The sequence below is a fragment of the Eumetopias jubatus genome, unplaced genomic scaffold (assembly GCF_037043125.1).
Source record: "Eumetopias jubatus isolate StellerSeaLion01/CBP00866 unplaced genomic scaffold, mEumJub1_p1.0 scaffold_7, whole genome shotgun sequence".
In the NCBI taxonomy this organism is placed as follows: Eukaryota; Metazoa; Chordata; class Mammalia; order Carnivora; family Otariidae; genus Eumetopias; species Eumetopias jubatus.
This window is the reverse complement of record NW_028274813.1, coordinates 10,529,662-10,542,009: the sequence shown is the minus strand read 5'-3', so window position 1 is coordinate 10,542,009 and position 12,348 is coordinate 10,529,662. Positions and strand designations below refer to the sequence as shown.

General features: G+C 42.9%; 1 protein-coding gene across 8 annotated transcripts in view; it reads right to left on the bottom strand.

Annotated features, from left to right (window-relative positions):
• DDX24 (DEAD-box helicase 24) overlaps positions 1-12,253 on the bottom strand; it is a 33,060-nt gene extending 20,807 nt beyond the window's left edge. For 7 of the 8 annotated variants that reach the window (XR_015768463.1, XR_015768465.1, XR_015768467.1 and 4 more), the window contains exons 1-5: positions 12,163-12,253; positions 10,275-10,991; positions 2,763-3,275; positions 1,540-1,693; positions 735-1,250 (exon numbers count right to left, since the gene is read on the bottom strand). Coding sequence is in view for 1 of the 8 variants with exons in the window: in XM_028098766.2 (XP_027954567.1) it covers positions 735-1,250; positions 1,540-1,693; positions 2,763-3,275; positions 10,275-10,986 (1,895 nt within the window). In the remaining 7 variants the exon portion in view is untranslated. Of the gene's footprint in view, positions 1-734; positions 1,251-1,539; positions 1,694-2,762; positions 3,276-10,274; positions 10,992-11,249; positions 11,339-12,162 lie in introns of all 8 variants that reach the window. The other variant, XR_015768466.1, reaches the window with a different exon arrangement.
• Positions 12,254-12,348: the final 95 nt, after the last annotated feature.

Here is a 12,348-nt window from a genome sequence, read left to right as displayed (position 1 = left end):
AGTCTGGCCCAAAAGGAGATGCACAGTGACAGCATGGTAAGCATGAGCTCTGGATCTGACCGGTTTGTCGAAGGCCCAGCTTTGTCACTTTCAGGATGAGAAACCCTGGGCAGGCTGATTAGCTTCTCTAGATCTTACTTTTATCAATCTATAAAATAATAATGAAAATAAATGAAAACTGGTATTAAAACTAACACTTAGCAAGTACATACCATAGGCTAAGCATTTGTTCTAAATGCTTTATATGTATAAATTCCCTTAATCTTCCTAACAACCCTCTCCATTAGCTATTATTCTACTATTATGCTAATTATGAGAAAACTGCAACACACTGAGGTAATTTGGCCAGCTAGAAGTGGCACAGCCAAGGTCTTAATCTCAAGCAGTCTAGTTCCAGTCTGTGTTCTTAACCATGAATCCATTCTGCTGCTTCTCAAGGATGTTAGAATTGAATGTGATAACATATCTAAGATGCCAACATGATACTTTATTGTTAAGTATTCCACAACAATAGGTATTATCACCATTACTCATTATTAAGAAAGTTTCTGTTGGGCATTATCAGCAACCAAATGCATTAGATGAGAGTAGCCTGCTTCATGATGGGCAAAAAAAGGCTACCTTCTACCGACAGGGCTTCCATGTCAGAAGGTAGCTTCCCACCATCTCCCCACCATCCTGGCAACCTTGACCTAATGACTAGAACCTGGGCTCTGGGTACAGGCCTGACTTACTCTTCCAGACGGGCAAACTGCTCCAGGTTTCTGAGCCTCTGCTTCTGGTGCATGCAGGCATGTAGTGTCAGCGGCATGATATCCAGGACTTTGAGGAGCCCAGAGAGGCGTTTGATGCAGGAGATACTGTTGGCAAACACTAAGGTGCGGCCTGGATACTGCATCAGGAAGTAATACAGATATAAGTCTTTCTCATCAGTCTCACAATGAATCTTGGTCTCTGTCAGTGTCTCCACTGTGGCCTCATTTCTGGTGAGGTCAATGACCTTGGGCTTGCCCCTCATGCCAATCTTCTGCACGAGGAGGTCAAGTTTGGCAGTTTTGTCAATTTTCTTAGTGTGCTTCTTGTGAAGGATTCGAGCAGGAGCTTGATGTACCAGGGTCAGTGTGGCAGAAAAAATAAGCGTCTGTCTCTTTGGGTTGTACTGGGAGTCACTGAGCATCTCCAGCAGCTGTGAGAGCTCAGCAAAGTGGCCTTTCTCAACCATCCGATCAGCCTCATCGACCACCAGGCACCTGCAGATCCAGAGAGACCCACATAACCTGAGAAGTCATTTATATAGCACACTCAACTACCATCTCCAATCTCAACACAGACATACACACACCACCACCACCACCACCACCACCACCACCACCACCAGGGACTCAATCCCCTCATGCATGGTTTTCTAAAGGCCAAAGTCAGACTGGTATCACACCATGGCACTTAGTGATAGGCAGAAGGTAATATATATGCTACCATGCTACCTCAGGCCCACAACAGAAAAGGGAGTGAAAGGGAAAGGGGAGGTAAGTCACTTACCTGAGCTGCCTAAGGTTGCTCAAATGAGGGTGCTTTTCTTTAATTAGCTCCCACAGCCGGCCCGGAGTGGCGACCACAATCTCTGGCTGGCGGTTTAGCATCCTCTGCTGTTTCTGCGCAGACATTCCACCAACCAAAATAGCAGTTTTAATTCCTACGGTACACAAAATAGAAAAGACCCTGTTATTCAGTTGGCTGCATATTTTCTGCCACGAATGACACAGGTGCCCCCAGATTAGCAGAGGCAGTCCATCACCAGGACAGCTCCCCTCTTTTTTTGGGGGGGTCGCTAAAAGAGTGGGCCTGGCCTGACCCTTAGTGCCACTCCTAGAAGGCACGTTAAGTCTTCTATAATCTGGGCCTTGCCTACTTCCCCAACCTCATTTCTTTCTACTCCCTCCCCTTTATCAACAGCAGAAGAGCTGGATTTGAACCCAGGCATGTTTACAGCCAAAGTTCCAGGAAAACTGAGCAATAGGGCACCACAATGCTGGGAATGAGGTCACTCTGCAGCTGTGACACACTTCCCAAGAGAGCCCTGCCCATCCCCCTCAATTAGAATTAATGCCTCTAATGCCTACTGTCTGTTCTGTTCTCTGGTGGAGGACTTCTCAAGGTATCCAATGTGGAAAGAAAATACAGGATCATGTAGGCAAACTGCTTAGCAAAGTGCCTGGCACACAGTAGGAGCTTGGTAAGTAACTGTTGCTTTTATTATAAAGTTAAAATTCTCACGGTGCAGCCCTTCCCGAAAGGAACTCCCTGAGAGAATAAGTTCTAGTGCCCTAAGGCAGAGGTTGGCAAACATTTTCTTAAAGGGTCAACAGTAAGCATTTTGGCCTTGTGAGCTAAATCTGTCACAACTACTAACTTTACTTCATTCTACCTTAGTAGTGCAAAAGCAACCATAGATACTATGTAAACAAATGGGTGTGGCTGCACTTTATTTACAAAAAGAGGTACTTTGCCAACCCCTGCCTTAAGCATCCACCATATCCAACAAATTGACTAATTTCCTATGCATCTAGAGTGGCATTGGCTATGCGTTATCCTTGGGAGAACTGAGACAGTGTCACTCAAACAATTTTCTGTAAGACTTAATTCTCTGGCAGATCGAGAGAGATTTCCCCCAAAAGGGTAGGAGCCATAGCTTGTTCACCTTTGCCACCCCAGCATCTAGGATCCTCTCAGTAAGTATTTATTGAACGGAATTAAAACCTCACCTGTAAACTTGGCCACAGCATCAATGTGTTGCTTGACCTGGACAGCGAGCTCCCTAGTGGGAGTCAGAACCAGACCAAGCAGAGGGCGCTTTGGATGTGCTTTACAGGTGGCGATTTTGCCACCCAACTCTTGCTTCCACCTTCCAGTCTCCTCTTCATCAAGCTTTTCCTCTTTGTCTTCATCCTGTTCGGGGATGGCCTTCTCCCTGATCAGAGAAGAAGGCCCTTCACCAGCATCATCATCACAGAAGGGCAGCACCTGGTCTGAGAGAGCAGCTCCAGTCTTGACCTTGCTAGGTGGTGTTGCAGCCTTCACTTCAGCTTCACTGGGCAGGACTTCACCCTCAATTCCAATCTCATCAGGCAAAACTCCAGACTCAGTTCCAGCCTCAGTTCTGGTCTCACCAGGTAATGCTCCTTTGTTACTTGGAGCTGGAGTAGGCTTCTTCTTCACCCGCCACTGCAGTATTGCATGGATCATTGGAATGGCAAAGGCAAGAGTTTTTCCGCTTCCTTAGAAGTAAAACAAAAAACAGAAACAGTGTGAATCAATAAATACACACAGTTTTTGTCTGGGCTTCTTTCTTTTACACAGAATAAGGGACCCTGATAGACACGTGCTACCCTGAACAACCCAAAGCTCCTCCACTCAGCACAGGTTGCCCAACAGCAAGCACTGCAACCAGAGGATATCAGTAATTAAAAGCCTGAGAAAAAGTCTAGCAGATTAGCACTGAGGCCTGAGGTCACCAATGTGAACTACACACAAAGTCCAAGCACTGAAACTCTAAACAGACAGGTTTTGTGTGTTTTGTCGTTGTTTTGAAGAAACACCACCACATTAGGGTATGGGGAATGGAAATCTATATACAGTTTCCTAAGACGTTTGCTGCAGAAGATGGCAGTAGAAGACAATTTTCTTAGTTCTTCAGAAAACTTAAAATTAGTACACTTTTATCTATGCTTGAACATTTTCAAACCGGTCTTTGAATGTATATGAAGCCCAAAATCCTATCTTCTGGGTGGTTAATACAAACAAACAAGACAGCTCAAGTTGAGAATTTAAAGTAGTTCCAAAGTTATAATGCCCCCAGCAAAAGCAAATAAATTATCTCTGGAGGAAGAAACCTTTATCATAGGCCTCAAAGAATTCTCACAAGGGGCACCTGGGTAGCTCAGTCGATTGAGCGTCCAACTCTTGGTTTCAGCCTGGGTCATGGGTTTGAGCCCCAAGTCAGGCTCTGCGCTCAGAACAGGGTCAGCTCAAGGGGTTCTCCCTCTCCCTCTGCTTCTCCCCCAACTTGATCCTCTCACTCTCTCAAATAAATAAAATCTTAAAAAAAAAAAACTATTTAAAAAATGCTCACAAATTATTTTCAAAGGAAAACGAGCAGCTCTCAGTAAAAAAATAACCCATAAGAAAACAAGGCACCGTAAGCAAGAATTATAACAAAAGAGAGCAAACAGCCCCTTAACACTTTAGATAAACAGCACTTTTCATCAGAAACCATCAAAGCTAGAAGACTGTATTACATCTTTATTTGAAGACCTGAAAAAAAATCCGACAACCTACAACTCTCTTAGCAAATATTCCTTTCAAAAAAATGCAAAGTAAAGACGTTTAGGCACACAAAAGCTGAATAATTTATCATCAGCAAACCTGAACTACAAGAAGTACTAAAGGGAGTCTTCCATGCAGAAGATGCTACTGGATGAAATTCTGGATCTGTACAAAGGAAGAGTACCAGAAACAGTAATGGTAACATAGATAAATATGAAAGATTTCTTTTTCTTATTTAAACATATTAAGTTTAAACTTAAAATTATTAAACATAAAAATGTATTTTGGATTTCTAACACATATAAAGTGTAAAACAAAAAGAACAATGTAAAGGAGAAAGGGAAATAGAGTCTTGTAAGATTCTTGTACTATATAAAAAATAGTATATTATTACTTGAAGACAGTCTATGACATATTAAAGATATACACTATGAACCCAAAAGCAACCACTTAAACAACAGTTACAGCTAATAAGATCAATAAAGGACATGAAATGCCATTACAAAAAATAATCAGTCCAAAAGAAGTTAAAGAGTACAGCAAATAGCAAAATAACAGATTACAACTTAACCATTATCAATAATCACATGAAATGTAAAAGATCTCAATAAAAGACAGATAGTCACAATGATTAAACAGCAAGACCCAACACATGCTCTCTACAAGAATGCCATTTTAGTTTTTTTTCTTACAAGTCTCAGTTTAATACAAAGCATATGATAAAGGATAGAGATGAAAAGCCAGATGAAGAGGTACATAAGGCAAGGTCTGGAAGGGTTCCAAGGGCTTCTGTCTCCGTGGAACTGGGGGTGCACCACCCTTCCAGAACAAGGAAGGGTTCACCAACTTAGAAGCTCCAAGAAACCCACTTTAAATACAATGACGTCAATAGATTAAAAGTACAAGTATGAGGGGCACCTGGCTAGCTCAGTTGATAAGAGCATGTGACTCTTGATCTTGGGGTTGTAAATTTAAGCCCCACACTGGGTGTAGAGATTACTTAAAAAAAAAAAAATCTTTAAAAAAATACAAGTATGCAAACACACCATGCTAACATTAATCAAAATATAAAGCTAGAAAGGTACATTAATATCTGATTGAGAAGATTTTAGAAAAAACAATACGCTGGGGATAAAGGGGGCCATTTCATAATGAAAGGAATAAATTTATTTAGAGGATATAACATTCCTAAACATTTACACACCTAAATATAACAGAGCTTCAAAACACAGGGAACTGCAAAAAAAACCTACCAGTCAAGAAAAAATAAGTGACACAAATATTTCTAATACATTAAAGCAATTAAATCTGTAGTTAAAATCCATCCTACAAAGTAAAGTGCAGGCACAGATGAAGTCTACCAAATATTTAAGGAAGAAAAAAAATACCAATTCTATACAAACTCCTTCAGAAAACTCAAGAGAATACTTCAAGTCATTCCAAGGCTTGCATTACTCTGATTCCAAAACCAAAGATATTACTAGAAACCTATAAGCCAATATCCCATGAACAGAAATTCAAAAATTATCAACAAAATTTCAGCAAATCCAATCCAATATATAAATGGAATTACACTGTGACCAAATTTGGCTTACCCCAGGAATGTAAGTTTAGTTTAGCATTTGAAAATCAGTGTAATTCACCATTATCAACAGACTCAAAATGGAAAAACCACTTACCTTAATAAACGCAGAAAGAGCATTTCAAAAAACCACCATTCCTGATAAAAATGTTCAGCAAACTAGGAACTGAAGAGAATTTTCTCAATCCAATAAAGGGCCATCTATGAAAAACCTAGACCTAACATCATACTTCATGATGAAAGACTGAATACTGTCCTCCAAAGATCAGGAACAAAACAATGGTGCCCACTCTACCACTTCAATTCAAAACTGTACTGGAGATTTTATTGCGGTAAGACAAAAATAAACAAAAGACATCTAGACTGGATAACTATAGAAAACCTGATGTAATCTTCAAGAAACTATTTGATGGAGGGGGCACGTGGATGGCTCGATTTTGGTGTGGGTCATGATCTCAGGGTGGTGAGATCAAGACCTGTGTTGGGCTCTATGCTCAGCACAAAGTCAGCTTGGAATTCTCGCTTTCCCTCTGCCCCTCCCCCTGCTCACTCTCTCTCTAAAATAAATGAATAAAATCTAAAAGATGGTACCAAGTTGGTACCAAGTTGCAGGCCACAAGGTCGATATACATAGTCATCATATTTCCATTTCTTAACAACAATCTGAAATAGAAAAATTTAAGTTGCCATTAACAATAGCATCAAAACTATGAAATATTTAAGGACAAATCTAATCACAGATGTGCATAGACTAAAAACTACAAAACACTGCTAAAAAATTAAAGACCTAAAAAAATGGAGATATACTACATTCATGGGAAGATTCTATATTGTCCAGATGTCATTTGTCCTCAGTTTGCTTTATAATCAATGCAATCTCAATCCAAATACCAGCTGGCTTTTTGTAGAAACTGACAAGTTGAGTTTAAAATTCAAATGGAAATGCAAAGGGCTTAGAATAGCCAAAAGAACTTTTAAAAGGAACAAAGAGGACTTATACTACCTGATTTAAAACTTGTTCTAAAGTTGCTGTATCCAAGATAGTGAAGTGTTTTTGTTTTTTTTTATTTATTTGACAGAGACAGACACAGCAAGAGAGGGAACACAAGCAGGGGGACTGGGAGAGGGAGAAGCAGGCTTCCCGCCAAGCAGGGAGCCCGATGTGGGGCTCGATCCCAGGACCATGGGATCACGACCCGAACCGAAGGCAGTCGCCCAACTGACTTGAGCCACCCAGGCGCCCTGATAGTGAAGTTTTGATGTAAAAAGAAAGACAAGTAGATCAATGGGGGCGGGGGGGGGGGGGACTCCAGAAACAGACCCACACCTAGAGAGTCACTGATTTTCAAAAGATGCAAAGGCAAAACTCAGTGGACGAAGGATAGTTTTTCAACAAACGGTGCTGGATATCCACATGCAGGGTTGAAAAAGGAACTCTGACCCACACTTCTCACTGTAAACAAAAGTTAATCCAATAAAGATCACAAACTGAAACATACAACCAAAAACTAGTAACACTTCTAGAAGAAAACACTGGAGAAAATCTTTGTGATCTTGGGTTAGGCAAAGGATTTGTAGATAAGCACATTTGTAAAACAGGAAAGTGATCATTTGATCTTCATCAAAATAAAGAACTTCTGATCTTTCGAAAGACACTGTAAAGAGAATGAAAAGACAAGCCACAGACTGGGAGGAAAAAAATCATAAACCAAGTGTCTGATAAAGGGGCTATATCCAGAATATATAATGAATTCAGTAGTAGGAAAACAACTACCCAATTAAAAAATGGGCAAGAGGATTGAAAAGACACCACCAAAGAATATACAAATAGGCACTTGAAAAGATGCTCAATGAGTCACTAGGGGGATAGCAATTAAAGCCACAAGGAAACCATGCTAAAATTATTAAAGTCTAAAATGAAATTAAAGACTGAACACACCAAGTATTGGCAGGGACAGAGACCAATTTAAACTCTAACTGGGTGGGTATGTAAGAGGTATAATCACTTTGGAAAACTAAAAGGTTACTTTTACCTTAAGACCTAGCTATTCCACACGTATTTACCCAACAGAAATTAAAGCATATACCCATACAAAGACTAACACACAAATATTTATGATAGTTGTGGCTTTTTTAAGATTTTATTGATTTATTTATTTAGGAGGGCGGGGGAGGGAGGGGAGAGAGTGGGAGAAAGAGCTCCAGTGGGAGACAGCATGCGCACCTAAGGGGGAGGGAGAGGAAAAGGGAGAGAGACTCTTAAGCAGACTCCATGCTGAGCGGGGAACCAGACATGGGGATAAATCTCAGGACCCTGAGATTATGATCTGAGCTAAACCCAAGAGTTAGAGGCTTAAATGACTGAGCCACCAGGTGCCCCTATAGATAGTTTTATTTGTATAGCCAAAAACTATAGAGAACAAAAACATTCACCAACAGATGGATAAACAAATTGTGCTATATCCATACACTGGAATATTACTCATCAATAAAAAGGAATGAACTATTGGTACTTGCAATAACACAGTTGAATCTCAAAGCAGCTGAGTGAAAGAGCCAAACACCCACCCCCTCTCAAAAGTACATAGTGTATGATGCCGTTACATAAAATTCTAGAAAATGCAAAGTAATCCAAAGTGATAGAAAGCATATTAGAGGTTACCCTGGGGATGAACAAGGAGCGAGGGCCCAGGAGAGATTTCAAAAGGGGCCCAAAGCATCTCTGGGGGGTGATGGAAATATTCATTAACTGTATGGGCAGCAACTGGTCCACAGTCCCGAAAATCTTTGTGAATCTTGGACCTGCAGATTCACAGCATTCCACAGGGATAGCCTGACAGGAGCTGTGGTATGAATCCAAATGTCAGGCTCTAGCCACAGTGGCTCATATAACCTTGCCTCTGCTTCCAGAAACCCATTTCCAGGCCTTTGCACAAACCAAAGCAATGTAGCAGAATGCTTACTAGCACACAGACCTAGTCTAGCATCTAGGCACTACTACTTTTCAGCTGTGGTTTTATGATACTGTCTTCTGTGAGGCTGTTTCCTCATCAGTAAGATGAGAATAATGCAACCTATCTCAGGGTGATTTTGAGAACTGAGTTCATCAGTATGAGGTACTTAACACAGTGCATGATACATTTTAAATGCTAAAGAAATGTTCTAACTTTCTATTATTACTTCCATTCCCCTGAGGCTTCCTCACTTTTCCATCTACGTGACTCTTCTATAGGACCTCACCCATACTTTCCTGACCACCCTTTCCAGAAACCCAAGGCACAAAGTGTCTAGATGGTCTAGTTCTATACCATACAACATAACAGTCACTCGCCATGTATGGATGGCTACTGAGCACTTAAAATGTGGTTATTCTAAATTGAGGTGCTGGAAATTCAAAATACCCGTCAGATTTTGAAAACTTAGTATAAAAATAAGAAAGTAAAATATCTCAAAGATTTTACCTTAATTACATACTAAAATTTTTATAAATTGATTAAATACATTGTTAAAATTAACTTTTACCTGTCCTTTTTACCTTTTTAAAATATGGCTCCTAGAAAATTTAAAATCCCTATGTGGCTCACATTATATATGTATTTCTATCAGTTACTGCTGATCTAGTTGGATTCTAGTACCAGGCAGTACAAGCACCTCCCTCCAATCAGTAACTTAAACTACTGAGGTTGTCAACTCACTGACCTGTCATTGCTTCGTAAAGTCTTAAGATGGCCCGGGGAATAAGGGAACTTTAAAAATGCCTGGTCCCAACAGTCACCTCATGCCAAATCTATGTACAAAATCCACCTAATGGTTACACGCTCAAATCCTTCCAATAATGATAAACTCACCAATTCCCAAAGCAGCCCTTTTATCTTTGGACAACTCTTGAGAATTAAGACACTCATTCCTTATACTAATGAAGATCTACCTCTCCAGAGGGCCGATCTTAGTCCTTACTTTACCCCTCTGAGCCATTTAGGAACTCTGAAGAATAGGAAAAAACTACCATTTGCAAATCACTTGCAGTGTACTGCGTAAACTTTACTGTAGCACTTACATTTACTTTACTGTAGCACTTACATCTAACCCACAAAGCAATAAAAAAAAGGGGGGGTAGTAGGTACGGGTGTTATCTCCATTTTATAATAGGACCTATAGGGGGTCAGAGAGATAAAGCGACCTGTCCAGGGTACCAATCAGAAAGTGGCAGATTTCAACCCAGAGCTGGCTGACTTCTAAACACCTTCACTCAACACTGCTTTTGTGATTATATCCCCAAATTCCCCTCTCCCCAAGCCATCCAACCTGTTAGCAGCCACAAGGTCAACCCAAAAGCAATCTTACCCTGGCCAGCTAAGGATGCCCTTACCTGTCTCAGCAGCCCCAAGGATGTCCAGTTTGTCACGGATGGCAGGTGTCAAGGTCAGAGCTTGGATTGGTGTGGGTGCAGAGAAGCCTAGAAAGCTGAGTGCTCGGAGAACTGGCTTGGGTACAAATAGATCTTTCCAAGCTGTTACATCTGCCTTCTGGTCATGCATTTCAGGCATCCATGTCTTTGCTTTTTTGGGCACCTTTGGAGTAGTACCCTGGGAAGGCTCCAAGTTTTTTTTCCCTTTCTTTTTTTTCTTTTTTGGAACAGTCGGGGCTGAGCTTTCTGATACCATCTCCTCTACCTGTGGATCAGGACAAACCGTGTCATCTCCCTGGGGCTCTGGCTCAGCATCTTTGACTTCAAACTCTTTCTGGACACTGATTCCTTCAGTTTCCATGTCTTTATTCTTCTTGAACTTCATCTTTTTCTTTGAGGAGCTGGACTCTCCTTCTTCCTTTCCGGAAACAGCTTGCGCCTTTCTCTTCTTGGGCTCCTCCTTTGAGAAGAGACTGGAGGAATTCTTGGCAGGGGAGACCAACCGGTAATCTGTCAGTTCCTCAAAGCACACCAAGTCATCCATCTGTCCATCTGCAAACATATTCGGGTCAATCTCCACCTGCTTCCACTTTCCCACAACTCTGATTCCCTTTGTCTGGAATTTGCCATAGCTTGGTGGCTTTGGCCTTGATTTTGTCTCCTTCAACTTCATGGTTGCTGAAAAGAAAAGGAGAGAAGTGTTCCATTAGGTTGGCACCTGAAGAGCGTGGGGTTCTGAGGCAACAATATTTTCTAAGCAGCCTACAGAGTATCAGGCCCTGCAAAGAAGCGAGGACACAGAGACAGAGAAGATCAAAGAGGAGAAGAAATAAACCAACAGAGTAGGCAGCTTGCCTGGAACAGAGGGTACACGGGAGATGGAGGAGCACAGACACATGAGCTAGATCTGGTTTGGATTCCAGACCCAATACTTACTGCTGCTGTGTCCCCGGACAGTGGTGTTTAATCCTCCCCGAACCTCAGTGCTCTCACCTTTTAAATAGGGGAGAGGGACCCAATAATACCTAAGTCACAAAATATTTTAGGCAAAAATTAAAATTATGTAAAGCATGAGGTTCTAAAGAAGCCTGCCACACCCAAGTCATTTTGAGGAGGAGTTTTTTTTGGGGGGGGGGGGAACAGGACATCAGCTTTATTGTAAGGGCTCAAGCCTTGCCCCAAGAAGGCAAATGCCTATTTCCACCATTCTGGCCTTTGCCCATCCAGCTTTTTCGTTATATTTTAAGTGATTTAAAACACATTTCAACAGAGGCCGCTTGAGTGACACTCCATCCACGGTCTCCCTTTCCAGAAAGACCAAGAAAAATCACAGGTCCTGGAGGGAAGCACAAAGGTAAACCATAGTTCAAATCCGGACGGGCTCCGGGTCTGTGGCGGACGTCTCAATCTCTGTGAAGCTCAGTCTCCTCGCCTGTAAAATGGGGATGATGAAGGATCTGCCTCAGGGGGTCGTTACAGCGACACAAAAAGGTGACGCACGTCAGAACCCGCTGGGCATGGCGCCTGGCCGGCTCAGCACGTCAGCGCGCAGGAAGGCTTCACCCACAGCCCCAGCTCCGCCACGACCGCAAACCTCCCGGCTTCCACCACGGCGGGGGTGGTCAGGCACGGGGGACGAAGGCCCCGGCCCCGCGCCTAGCCTCAGGCACAACGGGCGTTCGACGCGGAGAGGCCGACGCCACCGGGCCTGGGCGCCCACACCAGGGGCCGCCACGCGGGGCCAGCGGCCGCCCTCACTGGACCCGAGAATTCAGGCCAGTGCCCTGGATAGGCCCACCACGCGAGCCCCGGGGGCCGTCCGCAACCCTGCTCGGGCTCCGGTACTCACCGCGTGGAAACGCCGTCGCGGCTCCCTCACACGCCGGCCAACCGCCGCGCACACCTCCACCTTGCTCCCTCAGCTGCAGCGCCGACCGCAGTTCCGGGGCGGGGCTTGCACTCACGCACGCGCGCGACCTGCGACCGGAAGTCCCGCCCCCATCTAGACACCGCTGCGTGATTCGCTGCGGCCGCG